Source organism: Chaetodon auriga, chromosome 2, assembly GCF_051107435.1.
Source record: "Chaetodon auriga isolate fChaAug3 chromosome 2, fChaAug3.hap1, whole genome shotgun sequence".
Classification (NCBI taxonomy): domain Eukaryota; kingdom Metazoa; phylum Chordata; class Actinopteri; order Chaetodontiformes; family Chaetodontidae; genus Chaetodon; species Chaetodon auriga.
The window spans coordinates 29,854,279-29,870,218 of record NC_135075.1 but is presented as its reverse complement, the minus strand read 5'-3'; the positions used below and the strand labels follow the sequence as shown (position 1 = coordinate 29,870,218).

The 15,940-nt window shown below is 46.9% G+C and overlaps 1 protein-coding gene across 1 annotated transcript; it reads left to right on the top strand.

Moving 5' to 3' along the window:
* Positions 1-1,070: 1,070 nt before the first annotated feature.
* On the top strand, positions 1,071-15,940 carry fam83c (family with sequence similarity 83 member C). Its single transcript, XM_076746212.1, has 6 exons — positions 1,071-1,316; positions 1,528-2,161; positions 5,114-5,281; positions 6,673-6,797; positions 12,342-12,578; positions 13,216-15,940. The coding sequence occupies exons 2-6, from the start codon at positions 1,658-1,660 to the stop codon at positions 14,039-14,041; spliced, it is 1,860 nt and encodes a 619-aa protein (XP_076602327.1). The 5' UTR covers positions 1,071-1,316; positions 1,528-1,657; the 3' UTR covers positions 14,042-15,940.

Below are 15,940 nucleotides of genomic sequence, written 5' to 3'. Positions count from 1 at the left end.
GACAACGGCGAGCTTTTAGGTGAATTGGGGTTGTAGCCTACATGTAACTCGGTACCACAGAGACGGAGCGTCTCGGGGGAGGAGACGGAGAGTTTTCCATTTCATGCATGGTGTGAGCAGAGAGGAAGAGACAGACTGCTGGAAAACCTTCCTGCAGAAGAGCTGACATGTAGACCTCATCTCAAATTTTATTCTACATGCTGATTTGGTGAAACACCTCATGAAGCCAGTGAAGCTTGAGTTTATAAGAGAGGAAGGAAGGAAAAAAGGACTTATTTATGTTCCATCTCTGCTCATTTAGATTCCAGATTCACTTTAGCCTCAGTTTAACTCAAGTCAAACCAACCTGAGTCAATTTTATGATTTTATGATTTTAGAGAGAGAAAAGACAAACCTGCTAAAGCCGGAGACAACAGCAAGGCAGTTCTGCTTTCAAAATAAAAGCACAAAAGAATCGCTATCATGGCACCAAACAAGCAAATATACACACACATACCCACATTACCTGTATCTAATATCATAAATCATAAAACACCCAGTAGCCTGTTTCTACATGTGACAGTTTTATTTATTTTGTTGTCTTCGATGGGTGCTGAGATCTCTGTATTTATTTGTGTTAAGCGGATAAACCCTCTGCTTTGACATGAAATATGTATTCTTATCCTTTTTGTCACTTCAGCTTTGACCCTGTTAGATTTTCTGATTTCTTGTCTCTTTGGATCGTTTACCCAAATACAACAACAACAACAACAACAACAACTAACTAATAACCGCGTTACCAAGATTTGCACTCTTACATATTTATACTTGGCATGAATTTCCATACATAATTAGCATTATGGGACTTTTTATATCGTTGTAATTAGTACAAATTTACATGAACCTTACAAATAAAATGTTTGGAAATGACCGTGTGAACGCCATGACTGTGACTTTATTTTGAAACTTCCAACCAGAAGTAGCGCATGTGTTGTGAACTGGTTGGCTTGACAACGGAGAAACAACAAGAGGAGGAAGAGGAGGAGGGAGGAGCTTGTCCACGTTGGAGACCAATGACAGGACAGGTAGCAACAGGTGAGCGGAGAACACACACCTCACACACACGCACGCACGCACACACACACAGCAGAGAGAAGAGGTGGCGGCTCCTGGGACTCACATCCTGTCTGACATGACGGGGAATTAGAGAAGCGAAGACCATTTCACCGCCTCGGAGGGGAACCAGCTCCTGGACATTTGGATTATTATCGCGATCAGAGACCCGGAGGACCGAGACACGGCTCGGATCTCGGTCTGAGGAGGACTTCGGGGAGTGTGTGAGTTTATGTGACTGCGGAGCTTTGGAACATTGTCTTTGGGTTTGAAAGTGTCCCTCGGTGTCCCTCGGTGTCCCTCGGTGTCCCTGCATGAGGTGTTTTTACAGCGGAGGTTTGACCTGATTGGACGGTATTGATCTGTAGATCAATCGGCTCTGTGGACTCTGATCAAACACACTTTGTGTTGCTATAAAATTCTCTTTCTTTGCAGAAATGTGTCTATAAAACAGAACAGAAGGAAATAGTTGCTGCAGAGGACTGTGGGGATTATTTTGCCGGAGGGTTTTATCAAACCGGGGATTTGCCAGATTAATCCCGGGACTGCTGACGACGCCAGCACCATGATCAGCTCGGAGGGCCTGCGGCCGGCCACGTCCGGCAGGAAGCCGCTGGGCAAGCTCGCCTCCCGCCTGGAGGAGGTGAAGAACCCGTGGCGGCAGGTCTCCACGCTGGAGCTGAGCCACAACGAGGCGGCCCGGCTGGCGACGGACGCGCTGCTGGAGCACGGAGAGAAGGAGTACCGCAGGGTCCTGGTGGAGGAGCGGGAGCTCAACTTTCTGTCCCCGCTGGAGGTCCGCTACATCACCCAGCATGCGGCCAAGGCGTGCAGCTCCGAGAGCAACGGCACCGGGACCAGCGACTTCGGGGACGCGGACGACGTGTCCGAGCTCACCTCCGGGACTTACTTCCCGATGATGTCCGACGAGGAGCCGCCGATGCTGGAGCTCGGCTGGCCGGACTCCCCGTCGAGATACGGACCGTCGGAGACGCAGATCTACTTCCAGAGGGACAAGTCTCATAACGTCAAAGACCTCATCCGGTCCCTGATCAACAAAGCCAAAAAGGTAAGAGGACACTGTGAGGTGGTTCATGCGGGTCTTAGTCTTCACCAGGTCCCAGAAACTTCTAATAACTGATTTCAGGGTCCTTGATTGGCTGTTAGAGGTTCACCTGCTTAAAGTGAGACACATCGATGACACCTGTCCTCACGCTGATCAATCAGTCAGTCAAAGGTAGAAAAGAGGTCAAGCATATGGACTCACGTCATTAACCTGAAGACTGAACACCATCAGCTGATGTGTCTGATGGACCTTCTGTCTCACCTCCACCTGTGGGCGACTTTGCCAAAACTTGATTTGTTTTTGAAATCTGCTGGAAAAAAATGTTTTTAATCCAAACTCAATGAACCTTTCACCAATATTTATCAATCACAGCGACACTATTGATCAGAAGCCTCACAGTTAAAGCCCCCGAACATTCAAACAAGTTATTTGTGTTTCATTGTGACGGTTGGTGTTCACCAGGATGTTTGTGCACAATCAATGTTCATCTGCTGAAGGAGGAAAGTTCCTCTGAGCTCAGTGCAGCTCATGTTCATACAGATGATTTTGTGACATCATGACATCAATCGTGATCCGGTATGAGTGCGGAGAGGAGTGTGATGTGCAGAGAGAGTCAGTGTGTTTGTGCATCTTTCAAAGTGTTTCACACACGAGTGACGATCTGATGAGAAGACAAACACAAGCCGCAGGACAGTTTGGGACTGTTGTGTCATAGACGTGAAGCCTGAAATGAGTGCAAACAGCCTCAGTGCAGGTTAAAGCATGAAGACAGTCCTCAGAGCGTCCATTTGTCCCTGCAGCCGTCCCCGCCTCAGCAGGCCTGAACCGTCCTCCGGGCTGCCGTCATGTTTGATCAGCTCTTATCTCCCTCTGAGCGCCAGGCTGCTCTGTCACTCATTGAACAGCTGACCTCAGTTCAGATCGGAAACGTTTCACTAATCACCAGCCGGAAGCTCGACGGGACCGCGGGCGCATTATGAGACAGTGTCCTGTGTCTGTCTGTGTGGATCTTTTTGACCTTTGTGGTCATTTTGCAGCTGTGAGTTGTTTTGTGTCTTCGTGGTCCTTAAATGATGGACAGCATTCATTTAACCAGTTCACAACACAGGCCTCAGCACGGAGAGCCAATCAGGGTTCAGAGTCTGTTCTTCTGTGTCTTCATGACTTTACTGAGTCTGTTTGTGTCTTTGCTGTTGTTTTGCGTCTCTGTGGTCATTTTGCGTCTCTGTGGTCATTTGATTGACAGCTCTGCTCTAAAGGTCAGCAGATACTTTAAACAGAAGCTGTGATCCAGCAGGGACCCCCTGCCCGGACCCCTCAGGGTCTGGACCCCTCAGGCCCGTTCAGTCACCCGTCAAAGGGCACGACGGACATTTAGATGCTGTAAAAATAAAATGAAAGCAGCAAATCTTTAGTAAATTTCAGGTTATTTGCCAGTTATCGGCTCTGTCGTGCAGCTGCTGGTTCCTGATTTGTGACTTTAAAGTCTGAATGTTTCCACGTTGTGTGATCGTCACTGAACTGACCACATAAGAGCTAAATAAGAAGCCCAGTCGGCTCATTGGCAGACAGTCCAGCACACGCTGTATGAGTCACCTCTCCTCAGACACTTCCTTCTCCTCTGTGTGTAAATAGACTCGTTTTATATGCAGGATCAGTCAGTCTGCTGCGAACAAAAAGAATTCAGGCAGCGAGAGAAATCTGAACCTGTTCGATCCCTGCATGAAATAATCTGAAAAACCTAGAAGTGCAAGAGGTCGTGACGCTCTTTTCTGTCCGCACGGCAGCGACGTCGACCTCTGTCTCTCAGGTTTGTGCAGAGTCAGCAGGTTCGGCTCAGATGTCAGTGGATGCAGATGAGAAAACGAGTTTCACATTGGTTGATTCCACTGATCTTAGATTCACTTCACGGTGCCTTTAAGGGCAGAGGAGACGCACAGTCAGCTGAACTGAAGAAGAGGAGAAACCATCATCCTGTAGCTCAAATGACGCAGGACTCCACTAACTCGATGAACAAATGTGTATTTCATGCTCATGTTCATCACCAGTTGCCCGTGAAAGCACATTTCTGCCTCTGGACACGTCTGCAGGGGTGTTCCTGGAGTCATCAGCTGCCTTCAGCTGATTGGTGCTCTGATCAACGTTTGTTTTCTGCTGCTTTTCTTCAGTTTGAAGGGAACTGAGGGTAGAAATCTGTGTCTGAAGTGCCTTCACTCACTGTAAGTGTGTGTTACCTGTTCGTGTCTGAACATGAAAATGTCTGCTCCTGTGTGTGTGTGTGTGTGTGTGTGTGTGTGTGTGTGTGTGTGTCTGCACGCTGCCCTGTGCTGTCAAACACATTCCTGGTGTGTGTATTAACATATGGTTCGTTTGTCTTCATGTGAAGAGTTCTGTTCAGTGTTTCTGATCGACGGACGTGCAGACGTGTTCCATTAAAGGAAAGCATCACCTGCTCGGTCACATCTGGAAATCAGCAGATGTTTTCATGCCGTTCTTTGCTGTGTGTGAGGTGAAAGCATCAAGAACTGTCATCTGTAGCGTGTCGTGTGTGTGTTTTATTGGATCTCGGAGGCGTTAGCATGCCAACAGAAAGTTCCCCCCGTACCCCAGAACAGGTTGATCCGGCCGTGGTGTGTGCTGAAGCTGTAATTATCTTCTGTTTCTGAATTATTGAGTCGTAAAACCTTGGTTACATAAATTTTACAGAGCACAATTAAAACCCCAACTGTTACGTGAATGCTGGTCTGGTGTTACAGACATTTGATTGAAATGTTATTGAATGAACTCAAACACAAAAAAACAGCAGATATTGATCAGAGAAAAGCAGCAAATCCAGAAAATGTTCTACAGTTTTGATGAAAAAATGATTAAAACTGCTGATGAGTCCTGAAGGACAGAAGGTGAAGTTTTAGCTGAGAAGTCTTCATCACACGCTGCCTGCTAACGTCTCTCCAGGTGATCGCGCTGGTGATGGACGTGTTCACGGACGTGGACCTGCTGTGCGACCTGATGGAGGCGTCCAACAAGCGGCGGATCCCCGTCTACATCCTGCTGGACGAGAAAAACCTCAACTGCTTCACCGAAATGTGCTCAGCGCTCGACATTCAGAACTCACACCTGAGTGTAAGTACTGCACAGACGGACAGACGGACGCTCATCTGGTGTCCAACAGAAACAAGACAATAACAGATTCACAGATTCTGGAATTTTAAACGATGGAGCCGGAGCAGATGTCACGTTCACTGAACTCTTTCTGTGGAAAAATCGTTCAAAGCAGAATGTTGTTCTTCATCAGTTTAACAAAGTTTTCTGCTTCCTCTTTAATTCAAAACACTTCAGTTTGAGTCTAAATATCACTTGTGAGCATCCTAAAACAGCAAACTAAGATGACGAACATGATACCTCATAAACATTAGCATGTTAGCATGCTAATGTTAGCATTTAGCCAAAAGCGCTCACAGAGCCGCTGGCATGGCTGCAGACTCTTCGTGTTGTCATTATACTTTATTGCCCACTTCAGCCCATGATAGCCTGTTAGCTTAAGTAAACAGAGGTTAAACTCAGTGTGTGTGTGTGTGTGTGTGTGTGTGTGTGTGTGTGTGTGTGTGTGTGCATAGCAGCAGTGTGTCAGGCTCCATGCTCAGTCACGTCGGAGTGTTAGTCCAGAGGAGTTTGAGGCTGTCACATGCACGCAGGCTGATGTGTGTTAAAGGTGGGCGTCCTCGTTTGCCTGCTCCGTCGTTGACTTTGGCTGGTTTCATTTCAGCCTTTACTTTTTATTTTTCTTGCACTGTAGTGAAGAACAAACACTAGCTGTGAGGCGTAAGAGATGAAAGCTGCTCTGTGGAGAAACACCACCAAGAAATTCATTTTCTGGAGTGTCTGTCGGGGATGAGTCATCCGTCACATGCAGGTCTTAAGTTGGTTTTAGTTGTGCGGCGAAATGAGCTGAAAGCAAGGGAACAAGCAGCGTGGTTGCATAAGAGAAAGCTTTGCTGAAAATGAGCATTTTAGCATTTTAAGTGAGTAGAAAACAGCTAAAATCCATCTGCTGAGCTGACCTTCACTCTCACTTCCCACCTCCATATTTTACTGTTTCTGCTGTCGCTTCCATGTTGAATAATCATGTGGAACTCGTTATGCATGGAGCTCATTTGCATTTTAAAATAACATTTAGCAATTCATTTCTCAAAACTCTGTGAGCTCCCTGTTTGGAGGTAAATGCTGGCCTGACCTACATACAGTGTGCAGACAGCTTCGACCGAGGAGTTCAGACTTTAGAGTCAAACATGAGACTGAAACCAAAACAAAAGTGAACTCTGATGATTCGGATGTTGTCGGCTGTAAATGTTCGAATCCTGCACATGAGAGTTGGTGTTGGTCACAGCTGAAACACTGTGTCTGTTGTGTGAGCCTCTGTGTGTGTGTGTGTGTGTGTGTGTGTGTGTGTGTGTGTGTGTTTGTGTTTCTGACGTGTGTGTCTGTGTTTCTGACGTGTGTGTGTTTGTGTGCAGAACATGCGTATTCGCAGTGTGTGCGGGGACACGTACTGCACCAAGAGCGGCAAGAAGTTCACCGGTCAGGTCCTCGAGAAGTTCATGATCATCGACTGTGAAGAGGTCATCGCCGGGTCGTACAGGTTAGGAACACACACACACACACACACACACACACACACACACACACACACACACACGGATAATAAATCCAGTGTTTTGTACTATGACACAGTCGCAAAAATACATAACAGAGTAAAGAAGATGTAATATCATAAAGGATATCTGCACGTTATGGAGCTATCGGGCGGTGGACGAGTGCGCAGACATTAGTTTGTCACTAACCCTCCGGACGCTGCGTGAGGCCTTCAGGAACAGTGCTGGGTTGTGGGACTTTGGCATAGCAGCCCTCTGAAGTGACTCTTGATATGATCAGACTTTGATCCATCCACACAGTCTGTCTCTTGTAAGTCCCACAGTTTTATGGACGTCCACTGAGTCTGTGGACCGCCCCTTTAAAGGGCACACTGGAGCTGTGTCATGGCGTGTCGTGGCCTTGGTAATTTGCATGGTGCTGCAGTAATCTTGATGTTAGCTGGAGGACGAAGTTCAGGCGGGCTCTTCAGAGTGAGCCGCTCAGCCTGCTGAGTGAACGTGTACGAGCATGAGGACAGGCGTCTCAGGACAGCGGACGCTTTGCTTTGCATCCTCCCTGATAAAAGGGACTATCAGTGGTCACAGGAGGAAGCTGAGCTCGGGTCCACACGGAGTCTGTGTGTGGAAAAGCTGCGTGACGGCGCTCGTGATGTGCAGTGACGTGACTCAGCTGCTGTTTCTGACTGTAGGAAACTACCTGAGTAATACCTGCAATTACAGCCACACACACACGACCGATCTGTCTGAACCGCAGGGAGTCCGTCATGACTTCATTTCATTCAGCTCCTACTTCTCCTGCAGCCTCTCGTGTCCTCGAGGTTCGTCTTTGTCCTCACGTTGTGTCTCTGATTATCCAGAGAGTTTGTCCATCAGCTGATCAGGTGACTGCTGCACCTTTAATCCAGTCGTGAGATGAAGATGTGAGGAAAACATGATGTTCTGCTGTTAACTGTTGGTTATTCATCCTCTTTATTCCCACAGAGAGAAGTGTGTACACGTGTGTGTGTGTGTGTGTGTGTGTGTGTGTGTGTGTGTGTGTGTGTGTGTGGGTGTCAGCGTGAACGTAATGTACCGGTGAAGCTGTTAGACTCATAGTACTGTGGGATTTCACATCTTGGTGTCACAGAGCTGCAGCGTCTCACTGAACAAACCTTAAATTCTCTTTAACAGGAGACTCTTGGTGTTTTTTTTAACTTCCTCCTCACACACCACATTTACCAGTTGACGCTTTCGGGTCAGCTCTTCTCTCATGTGTGAACTTCTGGTGGAGATTTGTGGAGCCCATCTGTGGTTACTGCTGCTGACCGGCGAGTAACGAACGATGTCCTGAGTGATTTCAGAGAACGGGGAAAGTGTGAGGATGTGAGGGAAACACTCAGAGCTCTGACACTCTGAGGCTCGTTTGTGTCTCAGTTTCAGGCAGAATCAGGATGCATCGCCGTCTCCTCTCATCAGTTACTACACTGTCCCCGTCTGAAGGCTTTGTCCTGCACATGCAGACATGGAATAAAAATAATAATAATAATAATATATCACACGCAAGCAGCGCTTCACATAGAAAACACAGAATGAACATAAAAACAGTGACAGTAAAAATAAAAAGAATGCATCACATGAGATGGAAAATGAAACCACTGAACTAGTAATACAATGAAGTTCAAAATAGAGTTCATAGGATGCATAAAATCAAGTAAAATACAACATTTTTAAAGAAGCACATCGACCAGCTGCAGATGGACTCGCTGCTCTTCAAGGCAGATCAGAAAAAAGGGATTTAACAGTGTCGCTTGGCCCAATTAAAGCCAATTAAAGCAGCTTCATGCACCCAAGAAATCATCTTTGTGCAGGAGGAAACCAGCTGTGGAAATCAGGCTTGTACAGAAACCAGGTTTCTAGTTTACATGAAGAAGTCAGATCAGTGCAGAGAGCAGGCAGTGACCCAGTTCCTCCAGTTTATGTCAGTTTTGCTTGTACAGCCTGACATCAGTGATGAGCTTCAACGGGTTTCCAGCCTGTCCAGTTCAGCCTCAAGCTTCAGAGCTTTGGAGTCCCCAACAAGCCTTTAACAGGGAAACTGGGAGAAACCCCAGGAAGAGCACCAGAGGAGGAGGACAGGACAGGAAGTAAACGTACCGAACAGATCGACGGGACAGGAAGTAAACGTACCGAACAGATCGACGGGACAGGAAGTAAACGTGCCGAACAGATCGACGGGACAGGAAGTAAACGTACCGAACAGATCGACGGGACAGGAAGTAAACGTGCCGAACAGATGGACAGACTTCCAGATCCTGAAGGAGGGTTTTCTGTCCTGAGGTCAGAGGTCAGAGGTCACTGTAGAGCAGCAGCTCGTTCATTCAGTCACTTTCATGATGGCAGAACTGAATTTGACATTTCTTCATCTTCCTCGTATCTTTGGATTCTCCAGCTTCATTCAGTCTGTTTGTCTTCCTCCTTCTTTCACCACATGTTGTCCTCTCGCGTTGTTTCCTCATTGTTTTCTGCCCGCCGCTGATTTTCCCCCGGACGGCGAGGCTTCGTGTGCGTGGCGGTGGCTCGGCTCAGGCATGCAGGGCGGCAGGCAGCTGATGGAGGAATGAAGGGCGAGGTCCAGAGAGGTGCCAAGCGCCCCAGGAGGGCAAATGTTGTCTTATCGCCCGACCGCAGCTCCACCTCATCCCGCCCACGCTATCTGCAAACATCCTCGTAACGCTGAACCCACGACGAGAGGCCACTCCTGAGCCATTAAGAGCCGTTCGTTTGTTTAAGGAGCAAATAATGAACGCTGACTCACTGATATTCTGCAGATGATGTCAGCTTTCATCCGTCAGATCAAAAGAACGTGGAACATTTCTTTAGAGTTAATACTTCACGTTCGTCACATTAGCCCCTTAGTTAGCGTCTGAAAGAGTCTTATTAACAACGAATGCTTTAAAACACACAATAATGTTCTGTGAGCATCCACACATCAGGATAAGAGTCATAATTATCATAATAATAATCTTTATTTATGGATCATTTTTCAAATCCCAGTTAAAAAAAAGCTTTACAGAAAGTTAAAATCAACAAAATGTAAAATCCTTTGATTTTATGATAAAATGGATAAAAAGCAACTGTAGTTATGTGAGATGAAAGAAATTAAAATAAAAAAGAAATAAAATAAACAAACTAACAGACACTGATATTGTCAGACATCACTGTAATAACAATGAATGTGTCTTCATAGTTTGGTTGCACTTAATGAACAGACACTTGAACTGTCGTGTGTCTGCTGACAGTCCTGATAAAATCCTCTTTGATTCTTATTTTCTCAGACGTTTGATCGTGTTTCTGAGTTAAATCACAGCTGAATGAACCGTCTTTACCTTCGATCCACAGCAGATGACGCTCCATCGAGCTCATCTTGACGTGATTGACGCGGAGCGTGGAACGTGTAATTTTCTTTGACTTGTGAGGTGATAATGGACGCGACCTCCCTGCAGGCCTGCGAGGCGACGCCCTCGTCTCCAGGGAGGACGGGCTGATTGACGGCTCTGCAGCGGAGGCGTGCTCTGATGGCTTCCTCTTCAGGACATACCTGGAATCTGACTGCAGCTGAAATGTGTCCAACATATCTGAGTGATTTATCGCTGAGGAAGGTCGTCCTGCAGGTTCTCTTCAGCGCAGGTCCTCAGCTCAGCTCGTCCAAATGGCTTCAGTTCAGGAGACTGTGTCTTTCTCAGCTGTCAGTGGCTTTGAGCTGCGTGTGGACGCTCTCATGTGTAGCTTTCATCATTATGTCGTTGAAAATGGCTTTTATGACACAGTGGATCATTGTGATGGATGGGATGTTGACTGAAGTCTGAACAGCTGCTGAGCAGAGACGCTGTGGAGGACAAGTTAGAGTAAAAGCTGCAAACTGGCCTGAGATGAAGAGCCGTAGCTGCTCTGTGTGTGACACAATCCCTCCTTAATGAAGTTCAGGACAGAGAAACTGAAGGTAGTGAGTGATGTTTTCTGACTCTGTTGACTGACTTCAGTCATGTCTGTGGTCACTGCAGTGAGACCTGCCTCTTTAATTCTGATTTGTTGGGACAAAAACCTCAGAAATACAAATTTAACTACACAGATCAAATCAAATTCTCTCCCTCTTTTCATTCAGCTCGTTGTTACGTGAAAGCTCCTCTGCAGCAGCTTTGAGTGAATAAGTGATCACAGTTAGAGGTGGAACTTCTTAACCTTCAGAGCAAAGACTGAAACGTGCTCCTGCAGGCTGCTCGAGGGCCAGCGTGCACAGACAGCCGCTGGAGACACGCTGCGTCCTCGCCTGAGCGGAGGCGGTCCAACGGTGCTCCAGCACAGCGCACCAATCAGGCTGAGCTTTGAGCGCGATGACGTGACGTCATCATGGCATGCAGCTGCGTTGGCCAATCAAATGCATGCAAGTGCACATTACTGTTGGATGACTTTGTAGTGTGAACGCCATATTTCATGTAAAAGACTCCAGACATCATCACGACACACAGTCTGCTCACCACTCCCTCGTCCTCACAGGAAACACTGGGTGTCTTTAATTGGTCACTTAATTGCCAAAATTGTACTCAAGTTCAGACCGCTGCAGCTACGACGGCAGCCTGGCCACTAAGAGTTTTCATCTTCATACTGCAGCTTTTCTCTCGTCAGGTTTCTGGTGTATTTTATCATTTATTATCATTTAGAGCTCAAGGGGACGCTGCTCAGTCGTGGTGTTTGCCTGGATTAAATCCATCTAACAGCTTCGTACTGTGCACTGCTGCGACAAGCAGACTGCTGTATGTATAGTACATACTGTAGTACACACAGTATGTGGTACATGCTGTAGTACACACAGTATGTGGTACATGCTGTAGTACACACAGTATGTGGTACAGACTGCATATTGTGTTCATGGTAGCGTGCAGCAGGTGTTCTGAATATGTCCTTTGTCTTCCATTTCCTGTGTCTCTGGCCGGCTGGGGAACATGTACGTTGCGTTCACTGAAGCTCAGATATTTGTAGATCGTATTCCTCTGAGTCTGCGCTCTGCTCGTTGTTCCTGCGCCTCAGACGGACGTCTTCGGCCTTCGTGCGCCTGCTTTCAGATCAGCTGATGAGTCACCGCAGTGACTCATCAGCTGGTGGTCCAGGAAGTCGTTGAGGCTGATCTGCAGTTTCCTCGGCTGGAGGTGGAGGGAGATCGTCCTCAGAGAGGCTGAGGCTGCACGTGATGACGTGATGTGGCGCTCTGCTGCACGCCTTTAAGACACGCCGCACACATGATAAACACTCCGGTATGCGGATCTCTGCAGGAGGGCCACCTTGCTGATTAGCAGGTGATGTCATTTCCTGTTTCCTCTTCAGTTGTTTCACTCTAAAGCGATAAACCAGAACAGACAGCAGAGCGGCTCACACGTACACATCAAATGACGTACAGACATCTGAAGCTGTTCTCTGACGCAGTGAATTGAACTCTCTGTGAGTAAAAGTACACGCTGTCTCCCACTCTTAACTCCCCCTTGTCGTCTCCTCTCCAGTTTCACCTGGCTGTCGGCTCAGGTGCACAGCAACATGGTGATGCACTTCTCAGGTCGCATCACCGACAGCTTCGACCGGGAGTTCCGCTGCCTGTACGCCGACTCGCAGATCATCGACTACTTCTTCAACTCGGAGGAGGACGGGATGCCCTACTACCCGCCATACCAGCCCATGATGGCGCCCGGGATGGGCATGGGGCTCGGCCCGGTCATGGGCCTCGATTTACTGTCGGACAGGTACGAAGCTGGAGGGCTTGTTTTGTTCTGTCGACACCTGGATGATCAGGTTACAGTGATACGAAACAGACAGAAGCAGCAAATGTTTTGAATCGTTAAAGCAGACTCATTTTAAGTAACAACATCAATATTTAAGAGTCAGATCAATCGTATCATCAACGAACGTCTTTCAGTGGAGTTGTGACATTTAACAGTTGAAGAAGTAAATTATAGCATCAGATTTTGGACCATAAACTGGGAAATGAGACCATTACAGGAAACTACAATTACAATAAACGACTGTATATTCAACTTTAATACGGAACAGGTTTATATAAAAATTAGAAAAAAAACGTTTCTCTCTTTCAGTGTCTGCTAACAGGCTGGACAAACTTCATGTTTTCATATCTGAAATCATATTTTCACATAAAACAAATGGCCAAAACCCTTTATTTGCATATATGATGTGAATTTATATGAAATGTTTAACGTTTTTCTTCTAAGATAAAAGCCAATGCTGATTTTGTGTCACAAACCAGCAATAATAATAAAAATAATGACTTTATTTTTACGGCACCTTTCAGAACAATATTTAAACATTTCTTATGAAGATGATATTTAGCCTCATCGTTGATCTTTACTCGCCTCCCTCCTCCAGCAGGCAGAGGGACCGGGTGTGCTCCGAAAACTCCAGCAGCCAATCGAGTAACAGCGTGTCCAGCGTGAAGGCGGCGCCTGGGATGACCTCCAACATCGTCTACAAGGTCACTCAAGGTCACGACAAGAAGGAGCCCAACAACAACTCCCACCTCAGCCCTGAGAGGAGAGGGGGAGACCGAGCGGGAGGCCAGACCCCGACGCCCCAGATCCACGTCACGCCGGGACCACGAGTCTCCGCCAACGGAGGATCCAATCACAGCCCGGCCATGGAGCGACCGCCGCCGGCCTACGGTCAGCCGATGGGCATCGAGTGGAGCAAGCCGAGCCCGGCGGACGTCATGCGGTCCAACATCGGCGGCACCTCCTCCAAGTTCCAGGCGCTGGGTTTGTACGACCACAAACCGGGCATGTTCCACAGCGCCGGGCTCATCCCTGGAACCCCCAACTCAAACCTGAACCCCAAGTCCCAGAGCCCCTCCCCGCTCAACGACAGCAAACTGGCCCCCAAGCAGAGGACTTCCAACCAGTTCCTCAACAAATTCACGGACTTCTTTCTGCCCCCCGGCAAAGACAAGGACACCTACAACTTCAGGAGGTCTCCATCCCCTCACGGCACCACGTCCTGGGGAGGACCAGACCTCTCTCAAGGTGAGCCGGAGAGCGAGCAGAGCCCGCCGCCGCCCCCGTCTCCGGCCGCGGTGATGAACCGGCAAGACCAGAAACGAATGACGCTGGGCCACAGCAAGCTGGACCTGGTGAACCAGTACAACAAGATGAAATCCAAGCAGGTGTACAGCCGCTTCGAGCTCAAGACCTCCAACTAGAGCTCAGACCGGTTCCATCAGACCGCCGTCTTCTTCCAGACTCGGTTCTTCCTCTGTCTCTTACTACATCATTACAGAAGGTGTCTGTGGTTCTCTGACGGTCTGTCCTTCGTCTTCTTCCACACTTCAGTGATGCCTGGTGGGAATCAAGCCATTGCAGCCGTGTTGGCTCTTTCACCGCACGTCCAGGTTTTCCTCTGAGATTCTTGAAACCACATTGCCTCTTTCATCATGTGACGAGCCTCCACGGGCGCAGCGGGGCTGCGGCTCTTTGTGGGGATGCAGTTTACAAAGCACATGACAGAGAAATCGTACGTTTGTAGAAATCCACGTTGAAGTTGATCAGTGAAAATCACCCATGTAGCCGTTTTTCAGCAGCTGTCAACAGAAAAAACAAGGTTGTAGCTGAAAGTAGACAGAAGTTTCACATCTGTGGACAGAAGATCTGTCACATACAGCCGAAGACGTTCAACACAGACATTCAGCTCAGGCGAGACACACACTCCAATATCAGAGACAGTCCAGCTTCTTTACCTTAAAAACACTGAAAACATGATCTTAAAGTCTGAACTGAACATTTAATTCTCCTTTTATTTACTGGAATATTAACTGTAACTCTAGTGGTACCTGATTTTCCATTTAAAGGATTAAACTTTTTGTAGAAGTGTCTCAGCTGCAGGCCTCTGGGTGGGCGTGTCCCACAGCCTTTACTCCGCCCACACAGCTGCTGCACCAATCAAACTTTGAGAAGCGACACTGTCAGTCAAAACCAAAAGGAAACAACATTTATTCACACATTTAATCTTTTTACTAATTAGAATTTTGACCAAATGAGTCCAAAGAAACTCTGAGGATGTATTCACTGATATCTCAGAGAGAGAGAAATATTTATTTCAGTAATTTTAGTCAGAATCAGCTTTTTTAATGTTATTTGACCTTCAGAATGAGATCGTATTAGGAATCTGTTAAAATGCGATTTAAAGAAAAACTCGTCATCCTTTTGCTTCGTTTAGCTCATCCTGCGACACTCCTGCATCATCGTGTGTGTAACATGTGCCTTGATCATCCTGCCTTAAGGTTTACGATCACATTTTAACACGTGACACTTCACATCAATGCTCGTTAGGGGACACGCATGCTGACCTGAGGCCGCCGGCGCTGCAGGGAACCAAGTTTGTTGTAAATAGAAGCAGCGCGTCGATTGTCCTGAAGCTGTGTGTCATCACGTTCTGTGTGAATAAAGAAGTGAAGCGCTGCAGGTGGAGAGTGTTGAAGAGAAGTGACGAAGATGAAGAGGACACTTCTGAGAAGGTGTTAGCTGTTAGCTGCACAGTGCTGTTGCACCCTGGACATGAGTTTATCACCTTAAGTTCTTCATGTCGGAGGATTCTGTCCTCATAATGTACATTTTATACAATAAACAGCATTTTTCAAACCTGTAGATTTGTATATAGATTGTTCATTAAAACTGATTAGAGGCAGTTCATTGTAATATTTCCGTGTTTTCTCTTGGTTCTATTTTCTGATGAATTGTGCTGATGTACAGTCGTTTTTCACTGCAGGGCTCAATGATTTTTGCTGTAGTCACCGAAGCAATAACGATTGACGGCGATCATTTATTTTGATAAAAGCTGTTTCATTTTGTGAGTGTTTTTGTTTACTGCTCGTCTCAGCCGACAGCGTGGACATCGAGTCCTCGGTGTCTTTATTTACATCACGTTGTACAGAATACATGAAGCGGCCGTCACTTTGGGTTATTGTTAAAGAAACTTCTTCAACTGATTTGTTATTTTATTTTTACATTGTGTTATTTTCTGGAAAATGTGAACTTTCGGTTAAATTGATCTTAATTTGTAAGATAAAGACTTTATGATTTAATAAAACGAAACGTCGGAGTTC